At 40.1% G+C, this 18759-nt stretch overlaps 1 protein-coding gene across 9 annotated transcripts in view; it reads right to left on the reverse strand.

Moving 5' to 3' along the window:
- The window catches only part of CSGALNACT2 (chondroitin sulfate N-acetylgalactosaminyltransferase 2), a 101893-nt gene that overhangs the window by 60963 nt on the left and 22171 nt on the right, over positions 1-18759 (reverse strand). For 4 of the 9 annotated variants that reach the window (XR_007518509.1, XM_049894698.1, XM_049894703.1 and 1 more), the window contains exons 2-6: positions 11634-12555; positions 8965-9181; positions 7360-7461; positions 3785-3963; positions 2057-2151 (exon numbers count right to left, since the gene is read on the reverse strand). Coding sequence is in view for 5 of the 9 variants with exons in the window: in XM_049894698.1 (XP_049750655.1) it covers positions 2057-2151; positions 3785-3963; positions 7360-7461; positions 8965-9181; positions 11634-12294 (1254 nt within the window). In the remaining 4 variants the exon portion in view is untranslated. Of the gene's footprint in view, positions 1-2056; positions 2152-3784; positions 3964-4161; positions 4275-5584; positions 5746-7359; positions 7462-8964; positions 9182-11633; positions 12556-13683; positions 14755-18759 lie in introns of those variants that run through there. The other 5 variants (XM_049894700.1, XR_007518512.1, XR_007518510.1 and 2 more) reach the window with 5 other exon arrangements.

The following is an 18759-nucleotide window of genomic DNA, read 5'->3' on the forward strand; positions in this document are numbered from 1 at the left end:
ATACCAGAAAGATGTTTACCTCTGTTTTATTGACTATGCAAAGGCATTTCAACTGTGTGGATCTTGGCAAATTACAGATAACATTGTGAAGAATGGGAATTCCAGAACACTTAACTGTGCTCATGAGGAACCTGTACATAGATCAAGAGGCAGCTGTTCAAACAGAACAACGGGATACTGTATGGTTTGAGATCAGGAAAGGTGTGCGGCAGGGTTGTTTCCTGTCACCGTACATATTCAATCTGCTGAGCAAATAATCTAGGAAGCCAGACTAAATGAAGAGATACATGGCAACAGGATTAGGGGAAAACTCATTAACAACCTGTGAAATGCAGAGGACACAACCTTGATTGCTGAAAGTGAGGAGAACTTGAAGCACTTAATCATAAAGATCAAAGACTAGAGCCTTCAGTATGGATTACATCTCAACACAAAGAAAACAAAAATCTTCACAACCGGACCAATAAACAATGAACAAATAAATCATGATAAACAGAGAAATATTGAAGCTGTCAAGGATGTCACTTTACTTGGATCAATAATCAACATCCACGGAAGCAACAGTCAAGAAATCAAATGATGTATTGCATTGCTGCAAAATCTGCTGCAAAAGACCTCTTTAAAGTTTTGAAATGCAAAGATGTCACTTTGAGGACTAAGGTGCACCTGATCCCAAGCCATGGTGTTTTCAATTGCCTCATATGCATGCAAAAGCTGGACAATGAAAGAGGAAGACCGAAGAAGAAATGACACCTTTGTATTAAGGTGCTGGTAGAGAATATTGAACATGCCATGGACTGCCAAAAGAACGAACAAGTCTGTCTTGGAAGAAGTACAGCCAGAATGCTCCTTGGAAGTGAGGATGCTGAGACTTCATTTCAGGTACTTTGGACATTTTATCAGGAGGGACCAGGCCCTGGAGAAGGACGTCATGCTTGGTAAAATGTAGGGTCAGCGAAAAAGAGGAAGATTCTGGACAAGATGGACTGACACAATGGCTGCAACAATGGGCTCAAACGTAGCAATGATTGTGGAAATGGCACAGAACCAAGCAGTATTTCACTCTGTTGTACACAAGGTTGCTATGAGTCGGAACTGACTCAACAGCACCTAACAACAACAAAGATGTTAACATCTGGGGAAACTGGGTGAAATACAGGAATTTTCTGCACTATCTTTGTAACTTTTTTATATAAATTTTAAGTTTATAAAAAATTTTTTTTAAAGCTTATATAAATAAAGCTTTGGTAATAACTGCAAGCTTTGATATATGACATTCCCATTCCATGACTTTCTGAGTAATTTCCTATCATATTTTATTCCTCTTATTTATTAGAATAGTTCTGATTTCTAGTTAGTAGGTTTTTAATTAAATCTAAAATTTATTTTTATTACTACTAAAAATAAGTTCCCCATGTGTCTGTCCGTTTGTCATACCGTGGGGGCTTGCATGTTGCTGTGATGCCGGAAGCTATGCCACTGGTATTCAAATACCAGCAGGGTCACCCATGGCGGACAGGTTTCAGCTGAGCTTCCAAACTAAGACTAGGAAGAAGGACCTGGCAGTCTACCTCTGGAAAGAATTAGCCAGTGAAAACCTTCTTAATGGCAGCGGAACATTTGTCTGATATAGTGCCAGAAGATGAGCCCCTCAGGTTGGAAAGCACTCAAAAGATGACTGGGGAAGAGCTGCCTCCTCAAGGTAGAGGAGGTACAAGACTGGGCAGTGCTTCGTTCTGTTGTATGTGGGGTCGCTATGAGTCAGAACCCACTCGAAGGCACGTAACAATAACAACAAAAATAAGTAGGCAGAAATGATTGTACAATTTCCACATTCTGGAACATGAGGTTTTTCTTTGTGGCCTAGATTCAGAAGGACACTTAATTCTGAAACAGTAAGTATGAAAGTATTTTATGGGGGAAGAAGAGGCTACGGAAATATGTAAATAATAACTATCATTTTTTATTGAAATTTTTTTTCTACTTGTATAACAAACATGAAAGAATCTAGGAAAAGCCTTTCAAACTTTCCACAGTTGACAAGCACAAGTCTTACCAGTTGCTGCTCCACAGGTGGTGGCCCATCCTGATTGGCATAAACAACAGCAGGATTGTAAAGACTGAACACCACAGGGTAAAACACCTTTTTACCTATAAATTAAAATATATGTTTTATATTACACAAAGAAATTATAAAATGAAGGGCTGATCTTCAGTGTAATCTTTGTTAAGGCTTTATTAACCTTTCTTATCACCTATGACAATTTTATTTACAACTTGTCGATCCATATTTAGGCTACTGAGCAGCCTGTTAATTTGATGAACATGCTGATAACTTTGTAACTTATTAGTAGGTCAGTCCACAAAACTATAACCTTGCCAAAAATAAAAAATAAAAAACCCCAGAAAAACCAGATTAAAGGGTGCTCTACATATTTTCTACATATTTACTCCCTTTGACTATGAGGAGATACACTAGGGTATTCTCTCAGATATTTATTAGGTGAGCCATTCATTGCTCCTTATTTCATCTATCAGCAGTAACGGAAGGAAGTTAACCTCTGACAATTACCAAAAAATCCAGAGACTCCTGTTAAATACACCCTTCAAAATGAAGCATTAGAAACAGTAAATTCAAAGAATTCTGTACAATGAATAGATATGTAGTGAATAATTAAAATACAGAACTATAAACTGATTTGAACCAAGGTCTGGAAAAGTTAAGGGTTCAAAATGCCTGAAATGGTAAGCAGAAGCCCTTGTTATTAGCATTCAAGTGGCCAGCACTGAGGGGCCTGGAAGTCTAACTAGCTCAACTACCGCTCAGCAGAGAAGCCCTTTTCATGATTGGCCTCAATCAAACCTGGTCAGAGAAAGCGTCCGGTAACCTGGAGAGCACTGCGTAGGTAACGCAGTAGCATTTTTATTATAAGGATCCCAGCAGATGCTCATGTCACCTTCCTTAAAACCCACTTAGGGACAGGGAGCTCAAATTCCCTGAGGCAAACCTGATTTATTTCTGGATAGTAGAACATTTATTTTACATTGAGCAAATACCTTTCTCCTCCAACTTCCACATTTTGGATTTCATGCTTTCTGGAGTAACAAAAGTAAGCTTAAATCCTCATTTACTCACCAGGCTTTCAGAGAATTCCCGGCAACTATCTCCAACCAAACTGACTAATAAAAAGGTAATCATTTGCATGATATGAATAGTCTACATTAAAAAAAATTTTTGCTATGAGATTCTTTAATACAGAACACTTCCTTTTCACGTTTAAAATAAAACTTGATTTATAAAAATGCCATTTGCTCATATATTAAATCTACGACATAAGCAAAGTATATATAGTAAGTCACCCCAAAATGCATACTTCTTGAGATCACGCAATTCATGTAGATTCTTGCATATGTGTCTGTAACCTTAGCCTGAAGTTGGACACTTCTGATTTGCACATATTTCCAAACCACCTGGACATCTCTTTTCTGACCAGTGAAGCTTCCTCCTTGTTAATTTCACACTTTTTATTCCTTTTTATTTATTTGGCTTTAAAGCCATTAGAATTTGGCCTCAAGAAGAAGGAATATGAGCTTCAGAGTGGCAAATTTTCTACTTAGTATTCCAATTAAATTGTGCCTAATATAATGTTAAAAGAAAAAGACAAAACAAAACTAGACTTTAATTAAAACTTCTTTTCCCTCAAATCAATCTGACTCAAAATACAGGGTATGCTGACAGTGTTTGAAATTCTAAACTCAGATCACCTACCAATGTTTTACGCACCTGGCTCAGCATTTAATCGGCAGCTGTTAAGGAATTCGGCTGAGAAATATATATCAACATCACAGAAAAACATCAAGACCTCTCCCTTGTCCCAAGCTCGGGCACCAACATTTAGTCCTCGTCCACGATTAAATTCCTCATCCAATGAGACCACGGTGTAATTGTGAAAATTAGACTCACTGTGAGGAAACAACATACAACAAACGATAAGTCCCACTAATTTTAACAACTCTCTTCCTTCAACACAATTTACAAAATATGTTTTACACTTCAAACCTTTTTATTATGTTGGTTCTACATTCATAACAGGGAAAGGAAACCACCAGCTTCACATGTATAACCATCACCAGGGACAGACATTCACTAAACGCCCAAACCTGAGGTAACATGCTGGTGGTGTTACCACTTCTCTGCCCCTTCTTTGCTACCGGTGTTGTGAGGTTTACAGTGTTAAGTAATGGCCACTGTCCTTCAGGATCTTAAAAACCTACTGGGGAAATAAGAAATATCCACATGGGAAAAAACTGCCATGCTGTTGGTTAATAAAGAATGCAACTGCATGAATGATACGGAAAAAGAACACTCTTCACTCACGCCCTTTGATCTTTGGTCAAAGGTCCCCTAATCAGAGGGGTCCTCCCTGACTACCATATGTGAAGCAGCACTGGCCTATTTCTTTATTCAGCTTTATTTTCCTTAATACCACCAGATATGTTACATATTTGTTCATATGTCTCCCCTAACTGGAAGGTAAGCTCCATGAAAACAGGGATTTTGTTGTGTTCATTAGTTTGGACACACTATATCTCATAGAGTAGGAGTTCAATAAATATTTGCTGAATGAATGAATGAACAGCAGTACAGAGAAAAGAGATCATTTTTGCCTGGAGTAGTCTGAGAAGATGTTAGAAGTGGAACTTGAGTTATGCTCTGGTTAAAATCTTGAATTCAGTGGTGAGTGTACAGGTCATTGCAATTTTCTAATCATTCTAAAAGAGAAAGTAGAAAGCATTTAGGGAACAGGGATCATACAAATCAGGTTGGAAAAAAGTATGGAAACACTGTGAAGACCAGAAAAGGGTCAAACTGAATGCACCTTTCATGAGAGGCTTAAGAATTTGGCCAGTATCCTAAAGGCAAGGAGGTGTCAGCAAGGTTTTTCTGTTAGGGCAGTGGTTCTCATAGTTAGGTCCCCAAATCTGCAGCATCAAGTCCCCTTGGGAATGTGTTAGAAATGCAAATGCTCAGGGCCCACCCCAACCCGCTAACTAGATGCCTAGGTGGGAACATCAGGTGAGGCTCAGGGTGGAGAACTTCAGGGTATAGCTGGATCAAAAAAGGTTAGTCTCCTAGTAGTACAGAATGAGTAATGGAGACACGGGAGCAAAGGCTCAAATTATCCATGGAGTGGACACCGAGTAGTCAGGGCACCCATGACTCCTCTCCCCTTCTTCCAAACCAAACCTGTTGCTGTTGAGTCGATTCTGACTCATAGTGACCCTATAGGACAGAGTAAAACTGCCCCATAGGGTTTCCAAGAAGCACCTGGTGGATTCTAACTGCTGACCTTTTGGTTAGCAGCTAAGTTCTTAACCACTGCACCACCAGGGCTCCCTCCCCTTCTTTTAGACAACTGCCGATCACCTCCTCCTCACACCCCCTTATCTCCTACTACCCCCAGCACCAAGTAGAGGAACTGATCACAGAGTATTCCTCACTCTCTACCCACCCCAATCACAATAATCTTCTAGGGGTGGGGACCAGACTCAAGTTAGGCCAATCACAATACCCTCACCCCACCTGGCCATAGTGATTGGCTCAAAAGTGGGCAAAAAGTCCTTCCCTGAGATTTTCTCAACTGCAGGTGGGAGAAAGCTCTTTCTTCTCTGATGGCAAAGCTGAGAAGTTGTGAGCCCAGAGCCGCCAACAGCCATATCCCTCACCACGTGGAAGAAGCCAATCTGCAATAGGAGAATCAGGTCAACATGCAGAGAAAAACAGACAAGAAGATGACAAGAGAATTTTGATGGTATTCAAGTTTCTGGTTCTAGTTCCCTGAGATGCCAAAGCTGTTTTGTTATACTTTCAAAAATTTGGTGGAAATAATCCCTTTAATTTTGGGAGCTAGCCAATATTCTTCAGGAATGTTCCTATTTCCTTAAGAGAGCTCAAGGTAGGTTTCCATCTTTGCCACAGAGGAGCCCTGAATAATACAAGGATGAATTCAATAAACTAACGTAAATAAATACTTGGCACTAAGAAAGTGACTGAAAAATGGTAAAGAGAGGAGGAAAGGAAGAAATGGAGGGAGGAAGAATATGCACTAGGGTGGTTGGCAGCAGCAAGGAAAGGACAGAGAAGAGGTCCTATGAAGTAGGTAAGAACTGACTTATTAGTGGTATATGGCAAACAACGAGTAAGACTCTGACTCTCAGAGAATTCGTAAGAATGGTTTTACTCTGAACTAAAAGAGGGCTATTAGAAGGAGGAGCTGGTGTAAAGAAGAAGACAATGACCTGTGCTTATATATACCAATGCTGTCAGAGTCCCTTCAAGGTAGGAACAGCATCTCACTCATTTGTGCCCAATTTTCTTCTAGCTGCCCCAGTCAGACTCCAAAGGAGTGTACCTGGAACACAGCAGGTAGGACTCAACAAATGTTAGTTGGATGATTTAAGAAGAATGGCTTCTGAGAACATAGCCTCTAAAGGAATGGCCACAATGGGTAGGCAGGTAAAGAAGAAATTAAAGACACAGAGTTGGCAGAGTCAGAAAAGCTCACGTGCTACACTATAATAATCTTACATTAACGAAGTATTGACCTTTTACAAAATACAGAATGCTTCAAGGAGGAAGTATTGGTTAGGTGTCAAACACAAAAATGAGATGAAAAAGGATGATAAAGAGAAGGCTGAATTGGCAGCAGGCCATAACTTTGGGCCTACAATTTAGAGAAGACTGAGAAGCTACAGAATTCATAAGCATTAAGGAATTACTAATTTATTCATTCATTCAAACATCTGAGCACCTACTATGTGCCAGATACTATATAAGTTGCTTGGTTACAACATTACTATCTTGTGAGGTTTAGCTGTGAAAGGACAGAAATGTGAAAGTACTACTGGGTACTGGAGAGTCAGCTGGGGGTTCTTAAAGATATGGGAGACCTAAGCATCATTTGCAGGGTAAGACAGAAGAGCTTGGGAAAACAGAAAACAAACAAAGATGACAAGCAAGACAAAGGCTCAGATGATGGTATCAAAGAGAATTACACATAGAAAAAGGGAAAGAGTTCATCAGAAGAAAATAAACAATAAATGGAAACAAACATAAAAAGGTGGTGGGCCCTAGAGCGAGAGTGCCCTAATCATGCCAGGCTGTTTGCAAAGAGTTTAAGGGAAGATGAGTTATTTAGGGTTGCATGTGAAATCAGGAATTTATGATCACCACCATACACATGCTAAGCCAACTTCTAAACAGCAGTTATTCAAAATTATTAACTCATTAAATACAGATATTCTCATTCTTCTCATGTTAAATATCGAGGACTTCAATGTGGACAATGGCTCACCAACCTTGTGACAGATTCTAGGATAGACTTGACTTTAGACAGTCCTTCTTTACCAAAATACACCACTGTGAGGTGAATCCTCTTGTCCTGATGAATACATACATCCCTAACAGAATTGAAGAACAAAGTTTGTTCAAGAAAACATGTGAGGCACTACTTATTCAGAAAGCAACAGCGACGTATTACTCACTTAGAAACTCAACACAAAGCTTTAAGTAAATATAAAAGCAGCAATAGTGCTGAAATGTTAAAGGCATTACAGCAAACACATTCCAACAATATTGCCATGTTTCAAAATATTTTTGAAATTTTGGCTTTGGTATTGCCTTTAGAAGCAAGTTACAAGCTACTCAAATGAGTAAGTCCAATTAGTTCAGAACCAAATATTCAAGCTTTGGATTAAGAGTTTTTTGTCCTCAGGCTGACTAATTCTGGAAAGTGTATCTACTACCAAAGAATATATTTGCCATGACTGAGATTACTTAGCATTAAGAACAATATAGGCTTTGATGGCAATTCCAAGAAAGGCAGTCTAAAAAATGCTTTAGGAAATCAGGTCTCAAACTATTTCAAATAGGTAAAACTCATTTGGAAGCACGGCTTTTTGATATTTTGCTAAAAAATAGTGCTAACTTTTATATCTAACAATTTCATTATGAGAATTAAGATCAGGATTACAAAGCATTAAAACTAGGATATTAGTCTAGAATACTTAGTTTGACATTTATAACACTTCGAAATACAAAAGGTCACTTAAAAAGCATTAACAGAAGAATAAGTTTTGTTTGGCCTACTTTTAAATATCTAAAAGTAATTGAAACATGGCAATTCTTAAATTAAAACAATAAAGCAGTACTTTCCTCACTTACAAAAACCCAAACCATTGCTCTTAAGTCAATTCCAACTCACAGTGACCCCACAGGACAGGGAAAACTGCCCCAGAGGGCTTCCAAGCCTGTAAACTTTACGGAAGTAGACTGCCACATCTTTCTCCTGCATTCCTCATACAGTTACCTTAATAGTTATTAACTAACACTTCCACGTTTTGAAATATACAAATTCAGTGACAAAAAAGTGAAAAAGTCTTTGCTTCCCAAGATGGAATAATTTCTTTCCCATTTTTAGCTGAATATTTGTCCTTCTAAAATTTATTTTAATTTTAAAACTCAATTTGTTCTGCAGGGAATTTTCTGGGGAGAGAGCAATGTTCTATACTTTGATTGGGATGCTGATTACATGAGTGTAAATATCTGCCAAAGGTCTGGGGACCTGTATACTTAAAGTGAATTTTATTGTGTGGAGATTATGCCTCATTAAAGTTAATTTTTAAAACTTTGTTCTAAAATGAGTTCACATATAATTGTAAAGGCCCTCAAATTTAGTTTCTAATAGTTGTCATTCTTGATTTACTTCCAGATTCAAACTCTCAATAAAACAACATACTACTCATGTTTTACAATAAATGACAATATCAAAAATAAAAAAGTTCCCTTAAAGCTTATAAAATTATTCTGTAATTCTAAGTACCCAATAAAGATAAATTAAGTAAATCTGCACGAAATGTGACTTCTGGCAGGACTTAGCCAAAGACTTAAGCCCTGAGAGTTACCTGAAGTTCTGCATGAACTGTGCAAATGCTTCAGTTCTTTCAGCAAGAGGCACAATGATATTAATGACGGATCTAGTGATGTCGATCATCTCGCTCTTTACTTTCATGAGAGGTCCAAAAGGGCGGAAGAGGGTCACATGTCTATATTCCACCAGGTCTGCTTTCTTAAAAAAGAGTTCGTACTGGGTGCCCTTATCTCTCTCAGTGCGATAGTAACCTAAAAGACAGAGTTAAGAACAAAGATGCCTCCATGTCAAAATGTGTAAATCAATGGGAATACGGATTTTACTCAGTCAGAGTATTAAACCAGACCTGTAGGATATTTATTTATTTGTAAAAATAGATATCACCACTATACAGTCTGTTGCAACTATTCCTTAAAAGGAGAGGTTAAAAAAAAAAAAAAGTCACCGCTTTGCTATATTATCATTCAATCCATAAAATATGCTCCAAATTACTGTTTTTTACGTACTTTTTTTTTTCATAATAAAGCCATCAACACATATTACAATCAACTATATTTCAAAGGTAAAGAAATTACTTCTAGTAATACTAAATTCTAGCTCCAAGAGTCGAAACATCTACTACTTGGTTCAATTCAACAAAAGCAAATACAGTGCCTTCGTGTCTGTCACTGGTGATATAAAGAAGCCTACTGATATGGTCCTGGTTTTGAAGAAGGGTCAGTCAAACAAGAGAGACAAAAATAAACAAATAGTAACAATACAGTGTTTTATATATATATGTATATATATATAAAATTAGCATAGATTTAAACACAGGAATTTGAGATGAGTTTGGGAGAAAAGTACAGAAGTCTACTAGGCTATCTGATTTTAAAGTGTGATCATCAAGAGACAGAAGATTAGACCACAAGACATAACGACTACTCCCAGTTAATATCTGGGAATAGTGGTGAACAACCCTCAGCAGGCTGCCCTCCTGAATCTAACGGTCTGGCAGGAACTACAAATCAGTAAGTGGGCAATTCCATATAAAGCAACTAGAGCCCTGAGAGGGGAAGTAAAGATCAGTGACTTTTAAGAGCATACGGGAAGCCCTGCTGTCTTAAATCTGCAGGGTTGGAGATGACTTCTTAGAAGTGACATCTAAGCTAAAGTCTGAATCACAAATAGCAGTTACTCAGTTGTTTGCTGTCAGTAATTATTAAGTGGCGGAGGGGAACGGCACAGTAGAAGGATAATGAAGGACAGAATATGCAGAGAAAAATCCTGTGAGAGAATCCAAGGAGACTGATAAGATAAGCAGAAGCTGCAGGACATAAAAGTGGCAGTTCTCTTTCTTTTTAGGCACAGCTGATGTGAGGCTAGTTTACACATGTTAACTAGTTACCTTATTTCCTCTGCAGCTTTCAATCCTGCCACAAGCTAGAATAAAAAGACAAAAAGCTGAGCCAGCAGAAAAGTTAGAAGTTTCTAGAAAAACAACTGATCAAAAATGGCGGGATATGACAGCAGAAAAGAGGTCGCCACAGGGCGAGAATAGCTGAAATGCCACTGAAAAGCACAGTGCCCTCCCTCATGGCCTCCAAAGGCCTCAATCTATTATAGTACATTAAGCAATATTCATGAGAACTCAAGGTCAACAAAAACTACATGTGGTATACTTTTTATAGAATCAGGCAAAGAGAACTTTAAAAAAATGACATTCAAAATGGTTTTAGGTCTGCAATTTAATATCTACATCTAGCAAGGGGACTGTCTGTATATAATAGTGTTTGCACAACATCCAAGTCACGTAATATCTTATTTCACAGAACATACCGTGGGCATTACATGACGCGTGGCTGTATGTGACTCCCTGATGTTGGGACACGTACTTCTTCCTCCAAAATGAAGAATAATCACTAATCTAGTTTTTTCTTTATCAAATGGTTTTCAAATTTTGTGCCTTAGTTCATATTTTTTTAAAAAACATAAAACACAGAACATGAAGACCAGATAAGAGGAATGCAAGATATATACACAGCCCACAAGAGTCTGCTTCAACCTCAGTAATAATGGTATTACAAGCTTAAACCAAAAAAAAAAAAAAAAAAAACCCACTGCCGTTGAGCTGATTCTGACTCATAACGACCCTATAGGACAGGGTAGAACTGCCACACCGGATTTCCAAGGCTGTAAATCTTTACAGAAGCAGCTTGCCCCATCTTTCTCCTGTGGAGTGGCTGGTGAGTTTGAACCACCAACCTTACCATTAGCAGTTGAGCACTTATCCACTGCGCCACCAGGGAAATATACCCAAGCAATATAAGCTTAGATATATTATATTTCCCTGGTCCATATTCTCCATTTTATTATGATCTCATTGTAACTTTTTCTAAAACAAAATTAAAACCAAACCTGTTACCATCGATTCTGACTCACAGTGACCTTATAGGACAGAGTAGAACTGCCCCATAAGGTTTCCAAGGCTGTAAATCTCAACGGAAGCAGAATGCCACATCTTTCTCCCACAAAGTGACGGGTGGTTTCAAACCTCTAACCTTTCGGTTAACAGCCAAGCACACTTCAAATTCTTGGTGGAATGAAATGGGTAAAAGCTTAAATGTTTTTATACTGTGGATAATAACTGATATATTACCAGTATACAATATTAGCATTTTGTCATACAAATATAACTATAAATCAACACATTTCTCACATTACCTTCTATGAAGTCATTTTCATTAAATATCAGCTTCTCTCCAAGGGGATTATCCTCATCTTCCTGATCATCATCTTCATCAGGATTATTAATGACCTCCAACCCAGCTTCAATAACCTCTACCAATTCATCTCGCTTGTCCTTTCTAACTGGCTTTTCCTCAGGATGGCGAGTGAGACCCATTTCCAATTGGAATACTTTCATTAAGGTAAAACTCTCAAAGGGAATGACCCCATATTCACTTGGCAGTTTGGCTCCTATGCTAACTTCAGCTTTGTCAACTTGGGAATGAAGAAACTCTAAAAGATCAGTAGGTGCTAGTTCTTTGTTGCCTTGAAAGCCTATGCCATTAGTCCCTCCACTCTTTCTCTCTTGTAATGATCTCATCCTCTCGCTCATTTCTTGTAATTCCTGTTTCAGCTGGGCAATCTGGCGTTTCAGACTGGTTGCCCTGGTTTGATACTGTTCTTCTTGCTCCTGTAGGAGGGCTTGATAATACTCTTTACCATAATTCTCCCCAATAACACCCGGAAGAGATGCATTTCCATCAGTCTGGGGGGCACATTCCAGAAGGTACATAAATAATACCAAACTGCAGAGTAAAGCCAGGCCCAGCAGCAGCCAATGGGTCCGGGTCTGAAGGATCAATCCTCTTCTAGGCATTCTTATTAATGTATACTTGCCCAAAGAGGTAAGTTCTTTACTTGTTCATCTCTTTAGCAAAAGGTTATCAAAATTTAAAAAATTCAAATTTCCATAAAAGGTGCCAAGATAAATTCTCTCTTCAGAACTTTTCTGCAGTAGTCATAACTACTTGTAGAAATGAGAAATTATACACAGTTCCTGTGCTGTTACCATGACATCCAAAATAAAACAATCTGATCTATAGAATCAGATAAAATCCATTATATGGTGATGACTTACCTGAAAGAAACAGATCAGAATCAATCAGAATTTTGTATCTTAAATATATCAGACTGTAGACAGCTTCAGTAAACTGAGCTACGAGCACCATGAAAGCACTGAGAACACCGTGAGAAGTGCTAATAGAACCCAAAATATTCAGTAAATAACAGGAGGTAGTATTAAGAAAAATACCTCACAAAACACTAAAATATTATGCAAAATACTTTTAACCAGCATGTCTACACATTCATAACCTCCTGAATCAAAGAAACACTAAGATTATATTCACCATAGTTTGTGCAACATAGACTCTACTGTTGTCTAATTACCTGAAAATTATATTCCTTGTAACTATTAACATAATATTTTGATTAACATGCCATTTCCCAGCTGCAGCATATGACCATTTGGGAATTGAGTTTCTATAAATTATTTTTATTATATTAATAATGGAGAAAGCTATTTTCTTCAAGTTTATTCAAACCAAGCATTCCACTTCATTAATTTCTATGCTTTAATCGGTTCAACTTAAAAATTGTCTTAAAATTAAGTGGAGAGAAAAAAAATTTTTTTCCAAGAGGTCACAGATATCTGGAAAGCACATTAAAATCTTTTTTTTTTTTTTTTAATATCCAAAGTCCTCCATTAGATTATTTGAGCATTAGATCACATAACTGTTTCCATTGTACCACACAGCAACAGATTCCCTACAAGTCCGGGAACGCTGGGGGTCCTCATAAAGGAAAAAGATACATGTTTTAATGTTTACCTGGAGAGAAAAATATTAAAAAACTACTAGTGACTTACAAAATTATATACTATCTTTCATGCCACAACCAGCTGTGTGAGCTCTTCTGTGTCTCTTTCCAAACTAAGCAGTCTTAACTATCGAACTAAAGGTTAAACTTAGGAGAAGGGGAGCACGGGAGGACTCCACTAGAGAGAGAACTTCTACTCTAACGAAGTGTTGGTTAGGAAGGGTATGTGACATGACAGTACATTTTTAAAATTGAACTTTAGATGAAGGTTTACAGAGCAAATTAGTTTCTTATCAAATAATTAATACACATATTGTTTTGTGACATTGGTTGTCAACCCCAAGACATGTCAACAATCTCCCCGTCTTGACCTTGAGCTCCCCATTACCTGCTTTCCTGTCCCCTTCTGTCTTCTTATTCTTGCCCCTGGGCTGATGTGCCATTTAGTCTCCTTTTGTTTTATGGGCCTGTTTAATCTTTGACTGAAGGGTGAACCTCAGGAGTGAGACTTCAGTACTGAGTTAAAAGGGTGTTCAAAGGCCATACTCTTGGGGATTCTCCAGTCTCTGTCAGACCAGTAAGTGGTTTTTTTTTTTTTTGAGAGTTAGAATTTTGTTCTACATCTTCCTCCAGCTCTGTCTGGGACCCTCTATTGTGATCCCTGACAGAGCAGTCAGTGGTGGTAGCCAGGTACCATCTAGTTGTGCTGGACTCAGTCTGGTGGTGGCTGTGGTAGTTGCGGTCCATGAGTTCTTTGGGCTCATCTTTCCCTTGTGTCTTTGGTTTTCTTCATTCTCCCTTGTTCCACATGGGTGGCACCAGTGAAGTACCTTAGATGGCTGCTCACAAGCTTTTGAGACCCCAACTACAGTACATTTTTAACAGAGATGGTTTCTACCAGCAGAATCTATGGATGAAGATGAGGGAACATCCATCCTAGGAAAGCCTGGATGCCTTCTGTGGAAAATGCTGCAGTGAGTGTTTTTGTGGCAAATGTTTGTATGAAATGTATGACAGATTCAAACTTCTTATGGCTAAACCCGTTACCAAACCTGCTGCCATTGAGTCCGACTCAAAACGACCTATAGGACATAGTAAAACTGCCCAATAGGGTTTCCAAGGCTGTAATCTTTTAGGGAAGTAGACTGCCACATCTTTCTCCTATGGAGTGGCTGGTGGGTTTGAATTGCTGACCTTTTGGTTAGCAGCCAAGTGCTTTAACCACTGCGTCACCAGGCCTCTTTTTTTTACAGTTTTTAGGCCACAAATTAGAGGCTTTACTAGCCTTAGCCATTTATTGCTTTAGTAGCTAAATGATACCCAAGTGTCCTGAAGTTTTTAATTCACCACAAGCGTGTCTTTTATTATGACAGCATCTGTCTCACTAATTGTAAATCTTGTTTTATTTTTAAGTGATATAGGAAAAAAGTGGGAAAATTTCAGTTTGAAGAAATGTTATCTAATTAAGAATAACGATGCAAATGCAACATTAGTTGCAAGATTTCACCACGCCTCAAAACTAAAATCCTTATCCTGAGACACTACTTGAATTTCATTACTTAAAAGATAAAACTTAGGAGCTTCTCTTTTTAATTATTTACAAGTTATTACTAGCCCACCATTAGGGAAAAGAAAAGCTAAAACTGAAAATATGAAGACAATCTTCCATAATTATTAATAAAGGTATATGTCTTTAACCACATTACACCGAACTGTTTTGAAGTGAAACTTGACAGTAGAACTAGCAGTATGTAATGTAAGCACTACTAAACCTTCTATTAATATGGTACCTCGTAGTTTTTTCTTATATAGGCAATGTTTTTTAAACTGAGAGGTAAAATTCACTAATGGGACCCATTAATTATAACTCTCAGCCTGAGCCCTGGTGGGGCAATGGTTAAGTGCTCAGCTAGTAACTGGAAAGTGGGTGGTTCAAGCCCCCCTCCCCGCCCCCGCCACTCTGCACAAGAAGGACCTGAGGATCTGCTCCCATAAAGGTTACCTGCTGCCATGGAGTTGATTCTGACTCGCAGCAACCCTACGGGACAGAGCTGTGATCTTATTGGAAGCAGACTGCCATGTCTTTCTCCTGTGGAGCAGCTGGTGGGCTTGAACTGCTGACCTTTCACTTAGCAGCTAAGTGCTTAGCCACCATGGTTCCTTCCCATAAAGATTACAGCCTAGCAAACTGATGGGGCAGTTCTACTCTGTCATTCAGGGCTGCTGTGAGTCAGAACCAACTCCACTGCACACAACAACAAACAAGAGCAACAGTTTATTTTCCGATTAAACAGAATAGAAAATATCAGTGTGTATCACATATTTTTTTATCACATATAGCAGCAAGTTTTGAGCTGCAACTATATATAAACATACACATATATATACATACATATGCATATGTGTATGTATAAGATCTCCACAAAAAATGTATTTCTAAGTGGGTTGTGGTCCAAAAACCTTGAAAAACATTAGTTTAGTAAGTATTTTTATGCACATCCTATGCCATACTTTCAGAATAGTGCTGATATTATCTTCATCTCATAATAGGCTCAGAAGTGGAAACACTTAAAGTTATAAAACTATTAAGTGGTAGCATTAAAGCTAAAGTCTTCTTTCTCCTGCCTTAAGTAAACTATAGGTTTTAAGATCTCTTATATGCTATCGGGAAACCCTGGTGACATAGTGGTTAAGAGCTCAGCTGCTAATCAAAAGGGTCGAATCCACCAGGGGCTCCTTGGAAACCGCATGGGGCAGTTCTACTCTGTCCTATAGGGTCGCTATGAGTCGAAATCAACTCGATGGCAACGGGTTTGGGTTTTATATGCTATTGGAAACCCTGGTGGTATAGTGGTTAAGAACTACAGCTGCCAACCAAAAGGCTGGCAGTTCAAAGTCATCAGGTGCTCCTTGGAAACCCTATGGGGCAGTTCTACTCTGCCCTATAGGGTCACTATAAGTCGGACAGCAATGGGTTTATTTATTTTTTATATGCTATTTAATATTACCGTTACATATTTCTTCACTGATATGAAAGTAAAGTTATTGTAATTACTTTAGAATATAAAGGTTAGTTACACAGCTCTTGGCTGCTAAAAATACAAGATTTCAATTAAAGTCTTACTTGCTTAGTTCCTGAAGGGAACTCTTTGGACACATCCTGGGAGAGCAGGCTATGATAGTTCCAAATAGATTAATAATCTTAGAGAAAATATCTACTTTCTGCTGTTACACCTCGACTGCCATCATTCTATGTAATGTCTCTGTATTCATAAATAAGGTTCATTGCCAACCCAAAGTTAATTAATTCCAACCAACTTTCTGAGCACAAACAGCAAATAGCTGAGTGCTGTGAGGAGACAAAGAGATACTGTGGAGGCAGGAAAATGAGATGTTAAAGGCATATAATGCAAAACGAAAATCTCAGAGTTGAAAGAAACCTTAGAACTATCAATTTTAACTCTCTAAAACAGAGTAAGGGGAGTCTAGCTTACAGTCAAGATGGAGGAACAGGATTTACTCTCCTGTGTGACACAAACAAAAAACAACAAAGTACATGAAGCAAGTGTTCAAGAACTGAACATTAGGTAACAAACAACAGTGACCCCTAGAGAGAGAAGAAACAAACAACGACCCTTAGTTTCTAGGCCTTAGCGCATGTAGGAGAGCCTAAGCAGAGCCCAGCAGTCCCCCCGAGTTGATGAGATGGAGCCTAAGCGGAGCTCAGCAGTCCCCCCGAGTTGATGAGATGGAGCCTAAGCGGAGCTCAGCAGTCCCCCCGAGTTGATGAGATGGAGCCTAAGCGGAGCTCAGCAGTTCCCCCGAGTTGATGAGTTGGAGCCTAAGCAGAGCCCAGCAGTCCCCCCGAGTTGATGAGATGGAGCCTAAGCGGAGCTCAGCAGTCCCCCCGAGTTGATGAGATGGAGCCTAAGCGGAGCTCAGCAGTTCCCCCGAGTTGATGAGTTGGAGCCTAAGCGGAGCCCAGCAGTCCCCCCGAGTTGATGAGATGGAGCCTAAGCGGAGCTCAGCAGTCCCCCCGAGTTGATGAGATGGAGCCTAAGCGGAGCTCAGCAGTCCCCCCGAGTTGATGAGATGGAGCCTAAGCGGAGCTCAGCAGTGCCCCCGAGTTGATGAGATGGAGCCTAAGCGGAGCCCAGCAGTCCCCCCGAGTTGATGAGATGGAGCCTAAGCGGAGCCCAGCAGTCCCCCCGAGTTGATGAGATGGAGCCTAAGCAGAGCTCAGCAGTCCCCCCGAGTTGATGAGATGGAGCCTAAGCGGAGCCCAGCAGTCCCCCCCAGTTGATGAGATGGAGCCTAAGCGGAGCCCAGCAGTCCCCCCGAGTTGATGAGATGGAGCCTAAGCGGAGCTCAGCAGTCCCCCCCAGTTGATGAGATGGAGCCTAAGCGGAGCCCAGCAGTCCCCCCGAGTTGATGAGATGGAGCCTAAGCGGAGCCCAGCAGTCCCCCCGAGTTGATGAGATGGAGCCTAAGCGGAGCCCAGCAGTCCCCCCGAGTTGATGAGATGGAGCCTAAGCGGAGCTCAGCAGTCCCCCCGAGTTGATGAGATGGAGCCTAAGCGGAGCCCAGCAGTCCCCCCGAGTTGATGAGATGGAGCCTAAGCGGAGCCCAGCAGTCCCCCCGAGTTGATGAGATGGAGCCTAAGCGGAGCTCAGCAGTCCCCCCGAGTTGATGAGATGGAGCCTAAGCGGAGCTCAGCAGTCCCCCCGAGTTGATGAGATGGAGCCTAAGCGGAGCTCAGCAGTCCCCCCGAGTTGATGAGATGGAGCCTAAGCGGAGCTCAGCAGTCCCCCCGAGTTGATGAGATGGAGCCTAAGCGGAGCTCAGCAGTCCCCCCGAGTTGATGAGATGGAGCCTAAGCGGAGCTCAGCAGTCCCCCTGAGTTGATGAGATGGAGCCTAAACGGAGCTCAGCAGTCCCCCCTGAGTTGATGAGATGGAGCCTAAGCGGAGCTCAGCAGTCCCCCTGAGTTGATGAGATGGAGCCTAAGCGGAGCCCAGCAGTCCCCCCGAGTTGATGAGATGGAGCCTAAGCGGAGCCCAGCAGTCCCCCCGAGTTGACGAGATGGAACTGAGAGTCCAAGGAGACCAAGGCAGCTAGGATTCAAAGGCAAATAAACACCCTAGAGAAGACAGCTTCACAGAGATCTGAGGAGGGCACCCTTTGGCCATGCAGCAGAATGCCGATCAGTGAATGCACCGAGGAAACTAACTCAGTCTAAGAAAGAACCACCCAAAAATGAGAGGGTTAGAACCCAGAAAACCCTGGTGGCGTAGTGGATAAGAGCTATGTCTGCTAATCAAAAGGTCTGCAATTCAAATTCACCAGGTGCTCCTTGGAAACCCTATGGGGCAGTTCTGTTCTGTCCTAGAAGGTCACTATGAGTCAAAATCGACTCGATGGCAATGGGTTTGGTTTTTTTTTTTTAATAGAACCCTGCATTCAC

Source organism: Elephas maximus, chromosome 8 (genome assembly GCF_024166365.1).
Source record: "Elephas maximus indicus isolate mEleMax1 chromosome 8, mEleMax1 primary haplotype, whole genome shotgun sequence".
NCBI classification, from domain to species: Eukaryota; Metazoa; Chordata; class Mammalia; order Proboscidea; family Elephantidae; genus Elephas; species Elephas maximus.